General features: G+C 39.4%; 1 protein-coding gene across 3 annotated transcripts in view; it reads right to left on the bottom strand.

Annotated features, from left to right (window-relative positions):
• Positions 1-24,406, bottom strand: part of TRAPPC9 (trafficking protein particle complex subunit 9) — a 455,571-nt gene that overhangs the window by 367,269 nt on the left and 63,896 nt on the right. For all 3 annotated transcript variants that reach the window (XM_063407939.1, XM_063407850.1, XM_063408027.1), the window contains 4 exons: positions 24,188-24,320; positions 22,782-22,945; positions 15,761-15,913; positions 6,442-6,566 (listed from right to left, as the gene is read on the bottom strand). In XM_063407939.1, coding sequence (XP_063264009.1) covers positions 6,442-6,566; positions 15,761-15,913; positions 22,782-22,945; positions 24,188-24,320 — 575 coding nt within the window. The remainder of the gene's footprint in view (positions 1-6,441; positions 6,567-15,760; positions 15,914-22,781; positions 22,946-24,187; positions 24,321-24,406) is intronic.

Here is a 24,406-nt window from a genome sequence, read left to right as displayed (position 1 = left end):
CAGAACCACCACACCTGACCTGCTCTTCTCAAGTCCCCACATTACTAAACTTCAGTCTCTCTCTCATACTCCTGGGCAAGGCAGCTATTAAAAATGCCACTTCTAGCTAAACAGAATATTTACAGTCTAAAGATTTAGACTTTTTTTTTTAATTAAGAGGCTCTTTATTTCCTTAGTCAGATGCCCAAAAATCAGAGCAAAACTCCAAGCCATAATATGATCAACCTCTATGAAAGAGGAATTGAAAATATTTCAACAAAACAAAGTTGTTTGGAATATTAAGAAACTGAACTTGCCTGCAGGCTTATTTATTCTCAAATGGAGAGAAAAAAACTATGGCACACTGCTTATCACAGCCTGTAGTAAAATTATTCTTCATTTCTTGTCAATGCACTGAGTTTTGTGGGTAAGAGACCACAGAAAATTATTAAATCAATAAAATTTATGGAATTTCAAAAAGTTCCATCAAACACTTAGAAAGAAAACATTATCATATGCAGGATTAAATAAAAATGCAGCACAAGGCTGAAACCAGCTTCAGCAACAAATGTCTGGATGTACAACACGAGCACTGTAAATGTACAAGGGTAAGAAACAAGTAAATAAGGCACCTGAAATAAAGAGTGGTCTTTGATCTGAACCCTGTCTGACCTACCTCCTCTTTCTCATTAAAAGAGGAAAACTAAACATGCAAGAACTTGCAAGTGCAAAATGAATGTGTAAAACCCCGAGGGGATTCTGGGTTTGTGACACCTGACATGGGGCACACAGCAGGTCACCTTCTGAGAGCTCCAGGCTGCAGGGGCTCTCTGACCTCTGCAAGAACATTTTGAGGGAATTTATTACCTGATGCAAGCAGAGGATTCACACAAATATCTCACTTTCTAATTATTCTTAACATTTCTTACAGAGCTGACTGGGCTTTCACCACTCTGTTCCAGATGTTTGTTCCAACCCTCCCTCCCTCCACTTCAAGTTTCCAGTTCAGCAGGTCTTCACATGAGCCCAGCTTTATTATTTCTCCACTATTCCAATCCAGTCAACTTCCCCTGCTTTTCTCCCCTCACTTTCAATACAGCCACCACCCTCCTACGAAAGCCAACGTCAGTATTAAGATTTTTCCTTTTTTTATTACAATGTCATTATGGATGTGACCACCTCCAGCTGTTCACATAAGCTTTGTTTATTGTGTTGGTGTCAACTTTCATTTCTCTTTGTTCATCTTCAGACAAGAAACAGATGAAGTGTGGGTTATACAGGAGATTACACCTGCAGCTCCTCCTGATGAGAGATTTGTTTGGGTATAAGCAGGGTATCATCACTTGTTTTCTGAGTGGCAATGAAGAAAGTCCACAGAAACAGCACTTTTAACAGGCAGACAGTAAATCTGTCCAATTTGTTTCTATTAGTACTCTATAAAAATTTTAATCCTTCTTTCATGTCAAATAAAATTGGGAAAATAGCAAGTTCTAAAACATATTGCATTGAAATTGCAGATGCTACTGTGATAATATTGAAAGTAAAATTCCAGACAAGCTGAATGAATTGAATTTATCCAAATCCAAGGGGCAGAAGGGTTTTTTCTACTCCTGGCTCTAGGGAACAGCTTTAGTAAAATATTTTCTTAGAGTTCTGAATTACAGTCCTCTCCAGGGCACAACAGACTGCTCCTTTCTTGAGAGAAAATTCACAGAAGAAGGGAGTGAGAGGAGTGGTAACCACAAATTGTGTGGAATACTCAGCTATTTATAGAACTCACAAGAAAGCAAGCAAGCAAAGGTGAACTGGGCAGGGAAGGAAAATTAAAAGCATTTAGATCCATACTGCTCAAAAATTGCCAGCTTTCATCCAGATCCAGTTCATAATCAAATTTGGCCAGACAGGTACCAACTGCCAAAAATCCATCTCTTCCTTGTTTTTGCAGAACAGCTCTATTTTTATAATCCACTTTATCTCAAAGAAAACTGCAATTCTTGGCCAGGAAGGCAAGAAAAAAACACCTTGCTGACCTGGCAAAGGTTGATGTGGCTTACAGCTCCAATCTGAGCAGGCTTCAGGAAATGCTGAGTGGCCTTCTGGCACTCATATAACAAACTGTCAATTATAAAAAATAAGATATGCATTATTTTGATAAAAATCAGATTTGGAAGTGAAAGAGCTTTGGTTATTTTTTATCTTCTACCATCTTGAAAGTTATTAGGGAAACAGGTAGAAATGTAAGATTTGACATGTTTAATACTGAGGGAGAACTCAGGGCCACAGAATTTACAAACGTAGCACTGAATTCCAGAATAGGACAGTGTGGAAGTGCAACATCTCAACATCTAGGACTATATATTGGTGCCTAAGATCTCATTCCTATATTCACATTTCTTCAATGAAAAGGAATCTAAATTTCAATTGTGTTCTACAGACTCAACATCCACTCTAACTTCAGCAGCACCCAAAATAATTTAAAAATTTAAAAAAAAAGAAATCCCACTTGTTCTGTTTAAGGGCTTAATCTTAGAATAGATATAAGGCTTATGAATAAAAGGGGTTAGAGCTTAAAGTATCAACAATATAAAGTTTATCCCTATTAGCAGCACACTTTCACATAGAAGAGTAAAGCCTGAGAACTGAATAGAAAAAAATCCAGTTAAGGCCTGTATCTTATCTTAATACACTGCTGAGTAAATCAGAAAAGATACATTAAAGAAAGTGTGTTAAATTAAATTAGCTCTACACACTGTATTTAACACTTCCTACCATTTACTGAGAGTGCAGGAACAGAGCAGTTTTATGAGAGTACTTAAACCTCTCTAGCTTCTGCAGCTGAATCTCCAGAATTACAGCTCACATTCAGGATGCAGAGGGAAATTCTCCTGAACAAACAAGTCTCAAAACAAATAAAGAAGTCAGATACCAAATCCCTCATAAATTATAAACCACCTCTGTCTGCCAAACAACTGGCCAGTATGCACTGGGTGTGTTTAACAGCTTAAAACAAGGTTTTAAAAAACTCACAGTATGCTTCCAAAGTTTTCATCATCCGGCTAAGGGAGTTCTCCATTTCAATTCTTTGGGTTGGACTGATGTCTAAAGCTCAAGTCCATATGGAATAGGGAATGAAGTGCCAGTGTGTTTCTCCCATCTGATGAGAACTAGACCACACCACATCATCTCAGCTTCCAAGCATGAAAAGCAGTGCAGAATCCCCAGGTTAAAACTGTGTTTGCTGGGAGATTACAACAGCTGGTTAAATTTCTCACTACAGCTTTTGCATTAGGACAGAGAGTAGCTGAATATCTAAACACACTGCAGTGTTACTCCAAAAGTAACAGATTCAGCCCCAAAACTGACATTCACACACCACTATCAGCACAGCATGAAGGGATGAGTTACCCCAGCAAGGAAATTCATCCTTTCATGCAGATGCACCCTGGAACAACCGAGGAGTTTAGACAAGGCTCAGCACAACAACCCAGCACTGAACGGCAGAAAAGAGTATCTGAATATTACAGCATGAGATTCTATTCAGCTTGAGGGTACAAGCAAGCTTTATGATGAGGTCATAAAGCAATTTTTACACTGAATTTATGAGCTCATTGTAAGAGTCATTTCGAGAAGCCAGTGACTGGTTTATTACGAGACAGCCTGCAGCAAAATTGGAAACAGAGATTGCAGAAAAGCTCGACTGCAATATCCAAGACTGCACAAAAATTGTAAGGCAAACAAGTAGGGAGGGAAGGTTTAAGTATGAGGCTTATAAATATCTGAACAAGGACATTTCAGAATCAGCAACACAAGAAGCATTGATTTACATTCACTTTCACTTGCAGAAATTCACTTTTATTTGAAGAGGAGCTTATGCACAGCATGCAGGATTGAAAAATAACCACTACCCCTGAATATTCACATCAGACACCTATTGTTAAATCATGAGTAAGTGACAGCAGAGTGTTTTCACCACACATACAAATTGTTTAAGATCCATCTTGCTTCTTAACTTAAAAACTCCCACTCGCTTCTTACATTAGTCCTTGTCAAACCACTCTAATTGGCACAACAATAAACCAAAAGTAACCCAAACTGCACCATGAGGGGCAAACAAACAGCCCACAAACCCCGATTTGTTCTGCTGCCACAGGGACAAACTCAAGGATCTTTTAAGGAGGTTCTAGGGAACTCAAAAAGGTTCCTAAATATCAAATATTTTGAAACTCAGTATCAAAGGGAGCCTTGGATCATCTCTGGTGTGCAGATCCCAGCTTATTTCATTTCAGACGAGGTCTGAGCACAAGTATTTGACAATGAATGTAATTCACGTTCTCAAAGTCAGCCAGTCTAAAACAGAGACTCAAATCCAAAACTACAGGAAATTCTTCAAAACTCAGCCAACAAAACCGGACCACAGCACATTCTAATTATATCTTTAAATGCTTAATTGACTGGATTATTTACAATAACTCCCTGATTCTATGGTTTGCAATCTATCTAGCTTTCATTTGAAGCCACTGGTGGTTCCTATGCTGCTCCTTACTAAAGAGCAGTGCTAAAACAGAAGTCACAAGCAGAAATCCACATTTTCACAGAATGACTGCCTAAAGAGGCAAATCCATCTCCTCACTTGTAACAGGTCATTTTTTCTGGTCATTTACCCACTACCCACTACATCTGTCCATGTACATAGAGACTTAATTATGTGGATAGTCCAGTGAATCAAAGAACACTTCTAACAGAGTTCTAAATAGTTTTGAGCTCCATAGGCATTTTTAATCCAAGCAGACCCAATTATTGATTTACAGTAGTTTAATTGGGACAAACTCCAGGCACACTACAGGTGCTGTACTGCAGTGATGCTCATCAGGCTCTGGACACAGAGACTTTTATTCAGCAAAGAACCCTTTGATGCTGTTGGAATGTGTATTCTCTACTAGGCATAGTTTTGATCATCTTAATGGTTCTTCCATTGCAAAATACCAATTAAATCAAAATTCATTCCACAAACCTGGCAACAGGATCCAGCATGTGCCTTCCAATCACACTGTTTTGCTATACATGTTAAAAACCAAGTTTCTGCTTTACAGCCCTCCAACATCCTTCTAGTACTATCACAGATCATTGAGAACCTGCAACTTCTTGGTTGCCAGGACAACTGATTGACAAGCAAAAAGTGCACCAAAATGCTTTTTTCTTCATGTACTTGGTGCAAAGTTCTGCATTTCTAGATTTTTTTAGTCCTATCTTGAAGCAATACTCCCCTTGCCACCGTGACTGAGAAGTGTGTAGAATCAGTGTGTAGAATCAGACATTCTACACAAAGACCCGAACTTAAAAATGAATGCTGGGCATTTTATTTACTTAAATAGCAAATTCTTTTCTCAATCACCCTGATTTATATTCATAAAAAATTGGGAAACATCTTGCTATGTCATAAAAAACAAAGGCTTTAGTAATTTTGCTAACACCTTTCCTATGCTGCAGTCATGTTTTCTGTGCTGCAGAATCAATTGATGATGAATTAGCAGTGATAATGGTCCAAAAGAAAAACACAAATTAACAGTTTCACCTGTCTACTGCTCAGACTGTGAATATTCTCACTGTGAAGGAAGCAAATTCACAGGCAAAGCAAGTGACTGAGAAAAGCAGAGCCTGTGTTTGCTTCTCAGCCAAACACATGTGAAGCCAAATATTGCCATGTACAACACTCGCTCCAATTCCTGACAGGAGGAGCTGATGCAGAACAGGGATCTGTGCAGGGAATGCATCAAATACTGCACACAACACAACATTCACAGAAGCTGGGAAGAGACAATGAAGTGCTGCAGTCCATTATTTACAATCTTTCTTATTTTGATCTCAAATTACATCTTCTTCAAATCTGGCCATTATGAAGCTAAACTCATTTCATGCTCAAAACAACAACTTTACACCTTCAACAGGTAAGAGCTGCCACAGAAAAGCAAAGAGCAGCTTAGGTCAGGGCACACTTTTGGTAAGGACAGTGCTGCTTCCACCTGCACAACTGTTCTTCCACCCTCCTACTTTTGTTTACTTTTATTTACTTTTCCTTTGACTCTCTCAACTATTCTGTTTTATTACTTGTATGAACACCAGTTAAAAAAAACCTCACGGCAAGAAAGTCAAGAATTCATAGAGAAGCACCTTCCTACAGAGTAAATAGCAGGAGAAAGCAGCATGAGGTGAGCTGACAGCTCCCCCAGCACACCACAGGGACAGCCAACTCTGCAATTTCCACTCTGAGCCTGATCTTTCTTCACCTTTTTTGTTTGTTGGCTGTAACATAACAATCCAAACACAGAACATCAAGTTGTGCTAAAGCAAACCAAAGGGAAATACTTATGAGACAAGGAAACCTTTGTTTTTTAATCACACAACAAGTCATAGCACAGTACAACAAAAAACCACAGGTTTTACTTATTTTATGTCATTCCTTACCTTGACGTGACTGAAATCACCAACTTTGCTGCTTTCTTGGGGATTTAGAGGTTTGGTCTCCACTCTTGGTTTGACAACCTGCCGGAAAGGACTGGAGAGTGGCAGTCCACTGACACTGATTCCATCTGGAAAATAGAATAAACAGAATTACTTTTGCTTGTCTAATGCTATGTTTTGTTCCAATTAATTTATATCCATGTTATCAAAGGGAGAGAAAAGACACAAAAACTGACATTAACCTTTTACACAACAAGGCAAAACAAAATACAAAGATTGTTTAGCTGTTTCTCCCAGGACACCAAAAATAATCAGACTTGAACACATCAAAAACTCAGTGAATATCACGGGGAAGGATGGCAACTGCATTTGAAACATCACAACAGAGACAACAGAGTTAATAATATAAAATTAGTTTTAACATTTACAGTATTAACATAAAAATCAAAGTTTGTGGTTTTCCATGACAGTGTGACCCTATCAGCTCCTTAGGATCTTTAATTTCTGGTGAGAGGATTTCTTTTTCAAGTATATATTGTGAAAGATGACAGAAAATAGTACGTTTTGTACAACTGCTTATGCAAAAAGAGATTAAATAGTTCTCATTTATAAAGGAGGCAGAATGGAAATTTAAGGTTTCTATTGTAAGAGCCAACAAAAAAACTTAAGAAATTCCCTGAGAGGAAACGGCCCCGGTCTGGTGTTTGCTCCCAGTCTGGGTAGTGGCACACTCAGGATGACAAGACAGAACACAATAACAGTGTCTGTTAATGCCAACAAGGTACAATTTGAAGGTAAATAAATGCACTGAAACATTTTTGGGGTTCTTAACCCAACCAGGGCTACAGTCTAAGCACAAACTTAAAATGTGTGAAAATTACTGCTAAATCAAGAGTCAGAAGAACAAAATAATTAAAATAACGAAGCCCTAACAAACAGTAAAACTAAAAATCACTCTTTGTTGTTATTTAGATTTATATCCAAAGAAGAGAAAGACTTTGTTCCTTGATGCCGTGCAGAGTAACTGCAATCCACAAACACCAACAAAATACAAGCAAAATCTCATGTACAGCAGCAGAGACACGCAGCTGAACACACAGGAAGCACCAAATTGTTACTCAAAATCCAAACATATTTCCTAAATTGCTCTATAAAGTTGTGGGAGGACACATTCCTCAAAAGAAGAAATCATAAGAACAAGATGGAATATGAAAGGGGTGTTGCTTCATTAAACTTCACAGGTATCCAAATGAGAAAACAAAGGGAGTATTCCTATATTCCCTTACTTGCAATTTCCTTCGATAAGTAATTCCAAAATGCACCTTAGCACTGATAATAATAAATAAATAATAATAAATATCCTGTTCTATCAGTTCCTAGGGGAGAGCAGGACAGGAGGTGAGAGCACCCTGCCTGTGCAATGCAGCAGGACCACGAATGAGACAAAATACAGAAATAAATACAGAACTATATTTGATCACAGGCTTTGAAACCTGCTCTTTCAAAATGAAAACTAGAAGTTTTAATTGAGGAAAAATATTCTTCTCCAACTGAGGAATGATTTTCACTAGTTCTATATTTAGAAGAAAAACTGACACTGACAGGTGCATAAAATTGCAAATTAAAACATTAAAATAATCAAGTATGAAAACCTGCATGGTCTTTGTCAGATTTTCACTTTTTATGTGGCATGAGCTTTATTTCTTTGAGAGAAGAATAGATAATACCTAAAACAACATCACAGAGATACAACTAATGCCTTTCTTAATTATTTTATCCTTTAAAATCCCATTTCATTCTTACTTCCTGTGGTAGGGGGAAGGGAAGAAAAGACAGTTTAGAAAAGAAAGTTTAAACATTTTCTCTGGAAAGAAGAAATTTTTGACTTAAATCTGTATCTGAAAAGGGAGGTTTTCTAGCAAAGGAGACATCAGGATGAAAGGGAAGTCCAAGGTAACTTGGTAGTGGTTGAACTTTCTGTCTGTGGCACTCTCACAGTGCCGGGCACTTTGTTATGCTGCAAATGACTCAGCCCTTCACAGCCTGGAATGCTCGAGGCAACTTCTCTTACAGAAGACAAAAAAAAAAATTCATTTTCTGCCACAAACAATTTTTTTAAATTATTTTGTTTTTTCTGTTCTTTGATCAGGCAGCAGTGGGGGAAAGACCTTGCCCAGCTCCTCTGCAATGCATTAAATAGACAGAATGGGGGAAATCATGTTAAAAACACTGGCAGGCTGCAGAACTTAATGATGGCAGGAGAAAACAGTGAGCATCAATGGAGCAGTTCTCCAGAAGTTTTACATTATTGATACTTAAATTTTTTGAGATTTCATATATTTTATTTTCTCTCGTGAAGTTTAGACACATGAAGATGCTAAATCCTCCATAATTTTCTTTTGTCAGTCTCTACTGTCAAACATCCTGAGCAGCCTTGCACTATAAAAAGAATAATTGTCTTTCTACTCTGTCCAGAAATTTTCCTAATTTCAACAATCCACACTGAATATTTCCATGGTAACAGCATATGACCAACACTTTTTCCATGGTAACTGCAAAAACACAGCTTGCCTTTCCAACATCCCAGTCACTGCTGTCACAACAGAGCAAAATCTCTCACCAGCATTTCCTCTCTGCTATCAAATGTTAAGTAAATTGTCAATTTAACTTCATTAGCCACTTTCCCAGCACACTGCACAAAAGAATCCCAGAAAATTTCTCCCTTGAATGAGGGAAAGTGCATTCAGGGAGTTAAACTCATAGATTTACAATGCACCAACTGAGCAGAGAAGGAAGAGGTGGCATGGGACAGCTCCTGTGCTGTGCAAGGATCCCTGGCCTGATCCAGAGGACAAAACTGGATCCACTTTTCAACAGGTGTATCACAGCTACCAAGGTCTCAAACTCCACAGCAAGGAAACACGTAAAAACTGTTCCACTGACAGCAGAGCACAACAGAGGTTTGCATTCTGAGGCAGTGTCCAGGCAATTTGATGTCACACGAGATGGAAACAGTGGAAGGTTTTAGGCTGAAGTGCTGCTTCTTTGCAGGGGAATTTCATACAGTCCAGCAGCAGTGCAGCCCTGCTTCCTGCAGCCTCCTGGACAGCAGCACAGGGACCCCGAGGGGGCAGGAGGAGGAGGAATACCAAGATCACTTGGGTTGGAAAAGGCCTCAGACATCACCGGGTCCAAACTATGACCAGACACCACCACATCAATCAGACCAGAGCACAGAGTGCATGTCCAGCCTTTCCTGAAACACCTCCAGGGATGGAGACTCCACCATCACCCAGGGCAGCCCATTCCAGGGAGGGCAGGAGAGGCTGCTGGCCCAGAGCAAGATCCCCTCCTGCAGCCCAGGGATGGTTCTGGGGAGATTCTGCTCCTCTGCTCTGCTCTGCTCTGCTCTGCTCTGCTCTGCTCTGCTCTGCTCTGCGGAGATCCTCCATGGAGTGTTTTGTCCAGCTCTGGGGCTCCCAACATCAAAAGGATGTGGAGCTGCTGGACCAGTTCCAAAGGAGGCATCAAAGATGATCAGAGGCCTGGGACACCTCTGCTCTGCAGAGAGACAGGCTGGGAGAGCTGGAGCTGTGCAGCCTGGAGAAGAGAAGGCTCCAGAGAAAACTTAGAGACCCTTCCAGGGTCTTAGAGACCCACAGAAAACTTAGAGACCCCTTCCCCAGAAGGGGTCCAAGAGAGCTGGAGAGGGACTTTTTGCAAAGCCATGGAGTGACAGGATAAGGAGGGGTGGCATCAAACTGACAAGGAGAAATTCTTTACCCAGAGGGAGGTGAGGCCTGGCACAGGGTGCCCAGAGAAGCTGTGGCTGCCCCATCCCTGGAAGTGTCCAAGGCCAGGTTGGGTGACGCTTGGAACAACCTGGGATGGTGGAAGGTGTCCCTGCCCATGGCAGGGAGGTGGAATGAGATGATCTTTAAGGTCCCTTCCAATCCAAACCATTCTATGATGCTGTCATAGAATCATAGAGGTTTTGGGAAGTACACAGCTTGATCATAACATATGAAAACTGAACGCCACCTCCACCCACTTGTTTATTTTGTCTGTTCTTACCTGATTTTGAAATTTCAAAACAAAAACCTCTTGGCAGGCAACATCTTGTAAGAACACAACAGCTTTAAAGCATTTTAAACATGTGGAAAAATAGAAAAAAAAACCTCCAGACAGGAGACAGACTCTGCTTGCTGAACTTGAATGCCTTTTTCTTTTTCCCCCTAGAAACAGAGAACTGTATTCACATGAAGTGTGCACAATTCTAGCAACTTGCTGTGTGCAGCAACAAAGAGCAGAATAACACTAAAATACACAGGGTTTGAGGCACCCTTCACACTTCAGGTGGGCACTGAGATGCAGCTCCTTTCCTCTCTTAAAAATGTGCTCAGGACCATCATAGGAGGAGCAGGGCACAGCCAACATGTACCAGACTTGAGCTCTTCTTTGAAACCCCATTACCTTTGAAGACAATAATTAACAACAACAAATGTACTCTAAGTGAGGATTTATGTCCTGAGGTGGTTGAACTGAACTAAAATTGGAAGATAAATTTACAATAAGGGTGAATGCAATGAAAGAGAACAAATGAAGTGTAAAGAAGTTCATAATAAACATTAGAGATTATATATGCAGATGCTAAAATAAAGTGCTTCAGTAAAGGAACAGCATAACAGGAGGGCAGGTTTAATGGTCTGTATGTGCCAGTAATCAATTTATTATTTGTTGTTTGCCTCATGTCTGTCTTAGCTATTTACATTGTAAAGATTTGGGGTCTGAAACACCAGCTCTCTGTGTATTTGTGTAGTGGCTGGTAACAGCTGAAGTACTATGGCACTTAGAAACTCTTAAAAAATCCCACCCTGTACTAGTCAAATCATGGGACAAGATGATTTATCTGCTTTAAAGTGCAGTGGGAAGAGAAAAGGGCACCTTATCTTCCGTAAGTACTAAAGCTGGAATTCAAGAAGAATTCTGTAGTTCTCAAAAAATTAAGAATATTTTTAAAGGTACACAGTGATGAATTTAGGGAGGACACAGAAGCATCTGTTAAAAAAAAAATAGAACAAAAGGAAAGAACTCATTTACTCATTTTAACACTACAACCAAACCGACATCTTCAAACTGCAGAGACAGAAAAAAAACTTCCAAGAAATGAAGTCTTTTCAAAAGAACACTCAGAATGATTAAATGTTATAAAGGCTACCAAGCAGAATAATACAGAAATGATAATACTGAAACATCTCTGAGGACCCCATCATCATCATCAGTGATACCATTATCCTAACAGAGTCCTCCAGACTACTTAGTTTCTTGGAAGAACTGTCAGGAGAACATTTCAATTCCAAACCAGGTACCATTCCAACAAAAAAAATGCTTTGTCTGTACACTGTGTAAGTGCAGGCACATTTTGAAGTAGATAAAATCTGGCCATTAAAGCAGAAAAACAACAAAGGGAGTATGAAAAATACACTGGTCTTGCATACCAATGTTAAAAAATATTTAAGATTAGTGCTTCTAGAAATATGCTATTATTTCTCTGCAACCTTTTCCCCTGGAGAAGGGGAGGAGAGACTAAAGGCACAGATTTGCTTCTCTCTCAACATGTAATTAATTAGTTCCTTTGATGAGTTTATGAATTTAAATACTCTCACACTTGTCTTTAGGTTCCCTACACAGGGAATAAATGAACATTACCATTCTACATAATGAAGTACTCATTGTAAATTAACTCGTTAATTTTGCAAAACACTGTTCCCACGTAACAGGAGCTTTTTTAAAAGCCTTGAACAAGTCATTGTGTACAATAAATTCCAGAAAGAGCAGCTATTGTTCTTACTCCATTTAGTGTCAGGGAAGCGCTGAATTTCAGAAACTGCAGTATAATAGCTGGAAAGGGGAATTCATTATGCTCATAATGTGAATATCCTGTTGACCTTTTTAGTCACCTTAACAGGTGACAGAGACCTCACTGCTTCAGCTCCTTGCAACTGGCTGTACCAGGCAGGCTGAGCACTTCCCCCTGCCTCACCCAGTGTAACAACCTCAGCAGCAAATTAAATGCTGACCTTCCCACCCAGAGGAGGAACCCTGACCCATCCAGCTGAGGGACAGGAGATCCAAAATTTCACTGAGATTCGCAGCAAACATGGATGTCCCTGCATGGATCTCCCAAATCTTCATCAACTGGCTTTAGGACACGGAATCACAGAACTGTTAAAGTTGGAAAAAATCTCCAAGATCATCATTGTTCAACTCTCAGCCCAGCACCACCATCATGTTCACTACTAAACCACGTCCCCAAGTGCCACATCCACACAGTCTTTGGAATGTTTTCAGGAATGGTGATTCCACCACCACCCTAGGAAGTCTGTTCCTATGTCTTCCAACCATTTCAGTGAAGAAATGTTTCCTAACATCTAATCTAAACATCCCCTGCTGCATCTTGAGCCCATTTCCTCTCATCTTGTCCTTTGTTACCTGGGAGAAAAGACAAACACCCCCTAAGATGTCAAAATTCAGCATAAATAAATGAGGGGAAAGAATCCTACACTTATACATGCAGTAAGAGGCTCTCAGCATATCATTTCTGTTGAGAAGGAAGATCATGGAGTTGTGGTTCACATTCATGAACCTCCCAAATCAATGTTCAGCAACAGTCAAAAAAGCAAATGATAAATTGTGCATTGCCCCATGATTGTAAGGAGAGTAATATCAGACAAAATAAAGAACACAATTAGGTCATTACATTAACACATAGATCACCTTTCAAAGAGTGTGTACAGCCTCCCTCAAACAGAACTGAGAGTTGAAAAGGGACAAGGGACGTGTGGAACTGGTCCAATGAAAGGGACAACTAAGCCCTCAACATTTAGAAAGTCTGCTGTGACAATACCCTGGGAAGATGCATCAAATCACTGCAGGAACATGTTTAGAACATGTCCTGTTACCTCTCTCATGCAATAAAAAAATCTGGGAGCACAAGGACATCAGTAAGTGCAAAGCTGCTAAAAAGTAATTTAGCTGTGACTCTTTTTGCCCCAGCATCCTGTGAAGTGCTGACAGGAAGAATGAAGCATTTTAGAAAGAAGAAACCCACTAAGGATGAGTAAAAGTGCCTGGAACCAGAGAAATCATCATCCGCCCTGGAAGCTCCTAAGCCAACAACAGTTGGAGGCCAAAAGCCAAGAGGAAAACAGAAGTATGTGCACAATTTCTCCTGTACTGTCCCACTGGAATCTGCTCTTAGCCACTGTCACAGTCAGGATTTGGCTGGATGGTCACTGATCTGATCCTGTACAGCCACTCGTGGTTTTGCTTCCTTAATTTGGAAAAACACCCAAAATTTTTCTCTGTGAGACAGCACACCATCAACACAGGTCAGTAGTTCAGATTGATACCTTGGTTTACTTTCCAAATGGATAAATGTGTATCATCAGAAACATGAGCAATTTATCCCTTCTGCACCATGTCCTGATTACAAACTGCACAAAAGGAAACAATCCCAGCAGCAAATTAAAAGACATGAAAATAAAAGTTGCCCAACTAAAGACATTACTTTTAAAAGACAAAAGTATTTTGATCATCATTGTAAATGTGGTTGGTCTTCAAAAGAAAAAGGCACCACAGCTACTCTACGATTAAAAGTCATGTCAGAGTTGCCATTGATTTTTCTAGCTCTTCCCATCAAGCTCTTAACTCCTCTTTGGAAAGTTTAGCATTTGTAAAGTTAAAAGCAACATATAAAAAATAAAGTAGCAAGTAAATTTTCGATGTACTTAGCATCCCTAATAACACTTTCAAAGGGCACAGAGTGCACAGCACCCACAGACACCAAAGTTCCAACAAAGCATTAATGGATCCTACTCCTTTACCATCACTGAATGAGGAGAGGTTGAATTGTTTCAGCTACACAACCTTTCAGAGAAGGAGGTAACAGCAGGGTAAAAATGGTGTGGTTTTGTTCATCTGTGGTCCCATAAGAGCTGGATACAGGTAAACAGGCCAAAATCCAAATCCCACAGCTGTTCAGTGTCCATACCAAGTGTGTTATCTTCACCTCCTACAGAATACTTTGGGTTTATGTTATTCCATTGGAAAAGCTCCTAGACAAACGCAGCTTCAGAGCTTTTTGAACACTGGGCAGATGAAGAAAACCTTATATATGTGTGTGCACAGATATCTATAGGTCCATACCTACCATGAAATCTCACTTGCTGTCAAGGGGAACTTCTCAAAGTCTCAATTCCCTGGCACTCGTGTTCTCACAATGTCAGGAGCTGCTCTTCCTTCACCATCAGCATTTTCAACAAGCTCTAAATTGAACTTTAGTGTAGCAGCACTGCAGGGTTTGTGCAGTTAAGTCCTAAAATGTTTTTAAAGTATCTCTATATTTTACATTAGGGAAGTTTCAAAACGAAAATCTTTCAATCATTTCTAACAACTACTATAATTTTTGTCTAAATGCATTTGCAAGGTAACTCACAGAAATCATTCCTATTCAACCTGAATAAGCTCTGCATGTAATTTTGTTGTATTTTTCTGTACTGAAAGATTACTTATAATAGTAATGCATACCTGCAAGTGGATCCTGGGAAAAAATCCAAATAACAGAGAGTTTTTAATACAGGAATGTCTTGTTTTGTCACGGTAATTTAATCAGTGCAAACATATCATACAAACGAAAAAAATACAGAGTAATTACTCCAGAAAGACTCTTGTGTTTATTATAAAAATGAAATCATTATTACACGTATCTGGTACTTGTAATTCCAAATAATTCTAATAGAAGCAAACACTGAGACTTCCTTTTATTCAAAATAAGTTTAAACACATGGCACTTTCTGTGCAGTACAAATATTAGGGGGATTATGCCTTAAATTTCAGTTTGTCACTTTAGGCAAAACTGCACTCAGCAATCATTCAGAATTTTGCAATCCTGGATAATTACTCAACTCAATGCTATTTTTCTTTAAATCCCACTAATGTCTGTGAATTATTTTTCTTCACTTCATAGGGTAAGGATCCAAAGAGATAACTCAAAAACACTGTCACAAAATATTTTAGTAAAACAGCAGGGCAAGGTCTCATGATGGGGAAGTTGAGCCAGACTCTCATGCCCACAGCTGTCTCAAAAATTCACCCTTCAATCTGTAGAGCTCAGCCAAGGGCTGCCTTTGCTTTACAAGACACAAATATTCAAACATGCACCCACATCACAAATCCATTTAATGCAAATGGCAAAGCAATTAGAAAAGTGTTTCCAGCAGCACAAAAAACCCTCCTAAGCAAGGAGAAATGAAAAACTCACCATCACTGAGATCCTGCAGAAGGTTTTCTTGGCATGAGAAGTCCAGCTTCACTTTAATGTTTACAATAAATGTTGCAATCTTTCCAGGTTGTAGAGGAAACTGGCAGAGGGTGTCTTCTAGATTCCAAGTCAAGAAATCTCCATACAGCTTCTCTGTATCAAAATAAGTAAATATTTCATAAGCATGAGCCCTGCATTAAGGAAGTTTCAGTTTTCAATTGCATTAGAGAGTCCTAACCAATTTGTCATGTCCTGTTTAAAATCTAAAATATTCAGAATTAAAGTATTAAAACTAATGTAGCACTAGAAAGAGAAGTTACTGGATACTGACACAGACCTGCAATCACACAGATGACAAAGCTCAAAATACGAATTTAAGTGAAGAAGATCACTACCAGAAAAAAAATTGCACAATAGGCAGCATTAAATATAAACTTTAAATATAGCCTGCAGGGCTTCTAAATGTTCATGTAGTTTTGAATCCTACACAGTTCAACTCAGGAGGTGTCACATGAATGCAGAGCACTTTTCATCAAAATACACCAAACTTAATCAGTTGAAATTCTGAAGCAGCTCTAAGATCATTCTTCAATCATTTATTGAGCAATAGAGAAGGCTAAGAAGACCACTGGCTTTCATCATTTTATAAAGTCCTTTCTTAAAGCTGAGAAGTAGCTTTTTATAAGACTCAATCATTAAGGATGCCAGAGAGGATTAGTACATGGCAAAAGAAAATTTGTTTAATAAATTATTTGTCATTGGTCCATTTGAGATAGGGGATCTGTAATTATGAAGTCCTCCCTCCTAAGTCTGATATGCCAGAAAATTATACAAAAGGGGGAAAACCCCAGAATTTACTGTTCAGCTGCACTGGGTCTTCAATCTGGACAGGGTCAACCCACCCCATCCATAAATTCATTCATATATGCAAGACCAGACAATGCTAAATACTACAAGGAAGCCTAATGATACATAAAACAAGCATGATGGTTTGACTGGGAGTGTCCTAAAGCTATGTTTATTGATTTATTATAGCAGTGAATAATAATAATAATAATAATAATAATAATAATAATAATAATAATAATAATAATAATAATAATAATAATAATAATAATGTTATTCCCAAAGCAGATTGGAGAATTCTCCTAAAAGCTCATTTAAACACCATCAGAGCACAGCTCTGTGTAACAGGGACCACTGAAAGTCACACAGTCCATCTCTACATCCTCCCAGGCTACTCAATAAGAGCAAGGGAATTGAAATCTGCTGTGATTTCAGAACCTTTCCAAAACCACCATCTAAGATCCACGAGTGAGGGAACAGGGTGAGCAGACTGCCTCAACTACTGCAACCTGGAACAGCAATCAGAATTCCAGATTATGTCCAAATCATGGTGATTTGCACAGAAACCTTTCATTTCCCTTTCTAAGGAAGGACAAAACAAAGACATTTTTTCCATTAACTTCAACCTAAACAATAAAAGCTTTGCCTGAAAGATATTCTTCTCACAGACCACCAGATGTTTTTCTTATGTCTTGTGTCTTTCCCCACCAAATCAATAGTACAGATTTCTTCATAAAAACAAAAACAAGGTAAAAATAAAAAATCCTTCCAAAAATATTTTCCTTAAACTCACCTCCACCTCACCTAATGATTTACCTGGAATCCTATCACCATTATGATAATTTTCTTCTACTTGCAAAAAAAAAAGTAAGTTGATAAGTATGGCAATCTCTATCCCCTTTTCCTGTTAAGTAAAAATCCAATATGCTAAAGGAGTGTTTTCCCTCAGTGTAAACAAAGAGGGACATATCCCAAGCAGTGGAGAACCACACTCTTTCCAAAACATGTTTTCATTAAGAGATTTATTTGAAGACATTGCAAGTGACAAGACTTTTGAAGTGAGAACAGCCCTTGCAGATACTTTCTAATTAACACCAGTAATTACAACACAAGATCTAAATGCTTGAGCTAAAAGCTAAGCTGTAGACATAGAGAATCAGCTCATTTATATTTATCTGACACTTACTTATAGTTTAACAATGTTGACCTTGTTCAGTAATCAGTATTACAGTAAATTATACTCTGGCTTCAGACCTTTCAGTTCAGTGGAAGGCTAAATTGGGGCAAGCCTGCATTCAACTCTTTCAAGTCCAAATCTGTCTTTAGCAAAGAAGTTACAAGCAACTGTTATCAGGAGTTGTAAATAGCAACCTGTTTTATTTTTACTGGGTACTAAATCACTAAAATCCTAACAAATATCATGTAAAAGCTTACCCAGAAACTAACTTTGGGTCATCCTAGGCCTATCTAACTTTTAACAGATTTTAAGGTCTGCCAAAGAAAAAGCCCACACTGACATTTTTCATAAAGAAAACTGAAAAAATCTTTTGAGAACACAAGAACCTCAATTCTTTTCAATCTTCAATCCCCTGGTAAACCTGTTTTTTTGCTATAGTTCATTTTATAAATTCACAATAACTATCAGTTCTAAATGCACAGGCATTGGCACTCGTACATTTTAATTTCTCCTAGACCTGGTAGATAGAAATGAACCTGCAGGACTTGTTCTTTCCAATGTGATAACACATTTAGGAAGGAAAAATGTTATTGCACAGAAGTAATCATGTTCAGAGTGAGAATATGAGAGAGGCACAACTGTGCAGACACCAAAGGTCAGTGGAGAAGGAGGGGCAGGAGATGCTCCAGGTGCCAGAGCTGAGATTCCCCTGCAGCCCAGGGGAGCCAGGGGAAGGATTCCTCTCCCTGAACAGCAGCAGGAACAAGGTGGGATGAACTGACTGCAACACCCATCCCCACCTCCCTGTGCCACTGTGGGAGAGGATGGAAAATCTGGGAAAGAGGGAGTGGTGGGGGGAGATGTTTTTAAGATATATTTTACGTATTATCCTGTCCAATTTTGTTAGCAATAAAATTCAATTAATATCCCCAAGGTGAGTCTGTTTTGCCTGTGACAGTAATCAGCGAGTGATCTCTCCTGGTCCTGAACTCATGAGACTTTCATTTTATTTTCTTCCCCCTGGCCATTTGTAGAGGGGAGTGACAGAGCAGCCTTGATGGGTGTCTGGCATCCAGCCAGGGTCAACCCGTTTGAAAGAATTTACAAAGTTTTCTTTAGCAAAAAAAAAAAAAAGGTAAATAGATCTAGTCCTAGATATTCACAGTTCTTCCTAAACTTCAGAGTAGATTTTTCATTTGTGGTCTGGCAGATGTGTTCAAAGGCCAAGGGAAGAATCCAGCTGGACAGGGGAACCTGTTTCTCTACATTTGAATTCCTGAGGTCTGTCACTTCTAGGAAAGATGAGTGAGGATTTTGTTTCATCCAGGTTCATTCAGTGTGTGTAGCTGGGCTCACCACTTGTGCCAAGATTGCCTGGTGGGTTCTTTGCAAGTCTCAAGTTTGAAAACACCAGGGTTGTATTTGCCCCTGAGTGGATGAAATGGTTGGTTTGTCACAGCCTTTGGACTGCCCTCCCTCATCTGAGACACAACAAGCCTCTAACAAGAGCTGACTGGAGCCAAAGGGAAGGCATCCAGCTCTGCACAGGTCATCTTTCCAAAAAAAGGATTAAACTGTGTGACCCGGTGAGGGACAGTGTAAGGTGACACAGAGCTGACCCTGACAGTCTGGACATGTGATGTGCAACCTCCAGACGCCCCAGCCTGGCTCAGGGGTGCAGAGAGACACACAAAGCCATGACAGATGTGTCTATTGTGGCAGCATGACAAGTCCCTCTCGCTGATCTGCCTCAGGATCTGTTCCATAACACATGGCTGCTGAAGGACTCAAACCCCTGTGGTGTCCTTTATGAACTGCACTGGGGGAGCTGCAAGTTCATATTTATCTGAGGGGCAGAGCAGAAAACCCAAGGAGCTGCACCTGATCGTGCCAGAAGGGAAGGAGTAAGGGAAGGCAAGCATGAAAGTCTCATCTCCAGAGGTTCTCATTAACATGACACCACTCAAAACAATGCCAGAGAAGTTGTCTTACTCAAGGACAGTGACTGGCTATAAATCCAACAACAGTAAAAAAGAGAACGTTTGCCATTTACAGCACTCATCTTTGTGCTAAAAGCTGTGGCTCCAGAAAGAGAAAGTAGGGAAATGGGTCAGGCAGGCAGCAGCTGCAAGAGATTCACAAGCAACTGCCAAGACAAAAAGAACCAAAGGAAATCAGGTGTAACAAAGATTGACTGAAAGCTCTTTGTATGTGCCTGGAATTGGCCAACAGCTTCTCATGGGCTCCTGAGCTGACTGGCAAACTGTGGACAGGCAGATGAAGGTGGACCAGCAGCTTTCAGGGAGACCTTGAGCAGTTTGAACAGGCACATTCCAGTGAGGAGTAGTACAGAACATCCAAGAGACAACTTCTTAACACACTATGGACACCTGCACGTGCTCTCAGCTTGATGTGTAACACCAAGAGTTTGTGCTGCTGTTAGAAATGGTGTGATGCCATATCCCCATGAGTTCCATGCATGTATGACCAAATGGAGCTGCTGACATTCCAAATCTTTAGTTCCTGTTGACCACAAGAATCCCATCTCACTGTACTGTCAGCCCAGTCTCATGCACTTGTATCAATTTATGGTCTTAACTAAAATGGAAGAGAGGCCACAAAAAAAGGCAAAGGTCCATCCCCAACACAAGAAAGACCTGGTGGAAAAAGTCCAGAGGAGGCCACTGAGTTATCACAGCACCTCCGCTGTGAAGACTGAGAGAGTTGGGGTTGTTCATCCTGGGGAAGAGAAGGTTTAAGGTAGATCTTAGAGCCCTGTCCAGTGCCTAAAGGAGCTCCAAGAGAGCTGGAGAGGGACTTTGGACAGGGCATGAAGTGACAGAACAGGGGGAATGGCTTCACAGTGACAGAGGACATGTTTAGCTTAAGGACTGGGAAGAAATTCTTTACTGTGAGGGTGCTGAGGCCCTGGCACAGGTTTCCCAGACAACCTGTGACTGCCCCATACCTGGAAGTATTCAAGGCCAGGCTGGATGGAGTTCTGAGCAATCTGGAATGTGGAAGATGTCCCTGCCCAGGGCAGGAAAACTGGAAGTCCAAGGTCTTTAAGGTCCCTTCCCACCCAAACCATTCAGTAAATGATTCTGTGACACTCTGTAACACCTCCATGCAATTACATTTGAAATAACATAATTACTGCATGCTTAATGTGGACCATTAGTTCTTCTGCCATGGACAGCCTTTTCCAGTGCTTTACATTGTTTCCACAGCCCAGTCATTTAAAAAGCCACACTTAAGGGTTTTTTTCCTCCAGTAACACAGTTCATCTCAAGCACACAGCTCCAAATACAGGAGTGCATTTCACTTCTTTGAGACAATGCAAGAAACTGAACATTTTGCTTGCCAGGACCTTTGATCACCTTAAGTTCTGCTTTCAAAAGAAGGTTAAGATGATTTCCAGAGGTCCCTGCCCACACAGACATTTCTGATTGCATGATTCTGATGGCACAGTTCTCACACTGTCAGAACAAATATCATTCAGCGCCTCTCAAAACTAATTCTACCTCTGTTTTTCTGAGATAGGGGTTTCAGTTGCATTTTTTGAGTATGCATGCTTATAGCTTACTCATCAGAAATATTCCTTTCTCTAAAAGATAATTATCATGCCTAGTAACATTTAAGACACTGTCAGATACACAAAGGGGCTTCACCATAAACTTCTTCTACAGAGAAAGAAAATACAGGATGAAGTACAATTTTAAGTTTTACTGAACTTAGAAGTGAGACTATCAACTATTCTCCTTTTTCCCCACTTTTTTAACAAAAGTTGTCATGGAGAGATGGTGGTTTTAATGTTGGCAAGAGTCTCTTTTTCAACATTGTGAACTCATTAACTGTGTAATGTTATGTATAAAAATTCTGATTAACATGTGATTCACAGGCCCATATATTCCACTATTTAATACATAAATTTCTCCATTTCACCTGAGTGCTGTATTTGGCCTCTCCATTCCATACATGCAGCCCCTGGCCCAGGAGGAGCATGCTGGAATTTCTGAAATAAGAATAGTACGTCATCATCTGTTTCAACTCCTAAAATTATTCCTGGTAACAAGTCTCAGACCAAAAATCTATTTTGAGATGATTGGCAACTTCCATTCTCTGAAGCTGTGGAGAAGGGGATACTCTGTTATAAAAAAATCACAAGCTTGAATACTGAAATGAACAGAAATCACAAGGTATCACACTGCATTTTAATGCTCTGGCACTGACAGAATAAAACCTGCAATAAAATAAGGTTTTTCTACTGTCAGTAAAGATTATGCTTCTTGTCACCTGCAGTACTTTTGTTAAGACCATTTTCATAACAATCCCTCAGAGGACCAACCAAAAAAAAAATACATCACAAATCAAAAGCAGGATTCACCTATCAGACTACTTTTTAATACCAACATGGACAGAGTATTTCAAGAGAATTAAGTGTACACAGGGGATGTGCTGTATTTCATCCAGAGCTTCAATTATTCTTTTAACTCACAATAGCTTATTTTATTTATTGCTTTGTCTTTTAAAGTCTTCTCTCCATTTTTTTTCTCACTGCTCACTGAGTGAGACAGAAACAGGCTTATTTATTTCTGCTCCCTCAAGTAGGACAACATTACTGCTAATAATAATTTATTTAATGAACTAATCAGCATATTTAGACATAAGGAGAAAATAATTTAGACCCAAGATTCTTCCTCTTTACAAGTAATTGCCTCAGGATTTTTTCCCCAATAACACTGAAATTAAATCTAGATTTCCAAAAAGCAGGTGACCCTTTCACACACAGATAGTTCTACAATTTCCTTCTTCTTTCTACATTTTCTTTCATTTCTATATTCCTACAATAAAATCAAACTGAATTATTTCAGCTATTGAATGGGGACTATGACATTTATTCTAAAGTGACCTAAAAGAAGCATAACACAAATACTCTCACTTTTAACAGAGAAGAAGTCAACATGATTATTTCCAATTATAGATCAGGATACACACCCTTGGTGTTGACTGTTTTTGCTGTCACCTCCAGTTTCTCCAAGGGCTCTGTTCCAATATTTTCTAATTTAATGATGAGCTCCTGGGACTCTCCATTGTACAGCTGGACAGACACATTAGTGGAGATTTCATCCCCTGAAGAAGGCTGAAGTGTATGAGCAGACCTACAAAATGTGAGAAACAAATTATTATGATGAGAAAGTTAAAAGCCTGTCCAGGTTACTCTATTCTTGGGAGACTCAGAAACTACTGCTGAAGACACTAGATACCATTTTCCATTCCCATTTTTAGAACCATTGAGGAGAAAAATTAATAATTTATGCATAAGACAAGTCAGATTTCAAGCAATATAGAATACACATTCTAGCTCTGAAAGCTTGTTAAACTACCTACAAAAACTGTAAGGAAGGGGAAAGAAAAAAAAATATCAAGAGCAGGTCCCTACAATGAGTAGGTTTAGTGGACATTGCAGGGCATAAACCTCCTAGCAGTGGATCCTGGGAAAAATTCCCACTGTGAAAGGTGAAAATGAAGGTACAAATGAACTCTTTGGAGCAGGAATGAGGGAAGGAGGTTGCAGAACAAGACAGATGGGCAGAGCTTCCATTCTAGACTGTATTTTCTGTGCTAACGCAGAGTGGTCAGAAGGCATCAAGGATACAAGGACGAAAGTTACTGAGATTAATGACCAAAAATTCCACTTCTTTTTGCAGGTATTCCTGCCATCCTTCCCTTGGATCCTGTCCTTCCTTACCAAACAGGACAAGCTGCCTCCACAAACAGGAGCAGATTTCAGCCTTTCAGAACAGATCTGTGACAAGGACTCCAAACAAGTATTTTTTGATCATTCAGAATGCACAGTTAGCATTTCAGAGCTCTGAAATTTGAGCATGTGGAGTGAAAGGGAAGAAGGAATTTCTTTTTTCCCCCTCATATTGAGACCAAAGTATCATGAAATTGCACACTAAATAGCAAAACAAATCATGTTTTCAGTGACTGTATAAATGTACATGTATTTATTACTGACCCTTTTGCTGTATATTTTTCTCTCTTACTTTTTCTTTCTTCGGTGATAATTGATCTAAATAAACAATGATGCCTGGACTCAATTGTTAAGATACAAACAATAAATTCTTGGCTTGATATAGCCCTCTTTGCCCAAAACCAAAGTTTTGAGCACAACAATATTGCAAAATTCTTTCTGCATGTTTCTATATAATTCCATGGTTTCGAGCAGTATAAAACAAAAAGCTCAGGTTTGCATTCTAAAGCAAAAACACAGATTTAGATTATGTCCTGTTTTACTCAAGCATTGATTACACACTCAGGTGGAAGAGCTTTTATTCAGTATGAGACTACCACTTAAATATGACCAAATAACATCATAATTTAATTGAATTTTTCACCTTGGAAGGGAGGTGCTGATCTGCACCCTTGGCAAAGCTGGAATGACTTCGACAGTGCAGCCATTGGTCTTCACTCCTGGCAGATTGTCCAGAAGGCAATCACTGAAAACTCCAAAAACTGAAGTATGATAACCTGAGTTTTAGAAGACAACACCAGTTATGTTGTGAATTTTCCTGTTTACTGGCAGGTCTAAAAGTGCTAAGTTTACTGGTCAGATC

This window comes from Prinia subflava, chromosome 1 (genome assembly GCF_021018805.1).
Source record: "Prinia subflava isolate CZ2003 ecotype Zambia chromosome 1, Cam_Psub_1.2, whole genome shotgun sequence".
Taxonomy (NCBI): Eukaryota; Metazoa; Chordata; class Aves; order Passeriformes; family Cisticolidae; genus Prinia; species Prinia subflava.
Note: the sequence above shows the minus strand (reverse complement) of the source record. Positions and strands in the feature narration are given on the sequence as shown.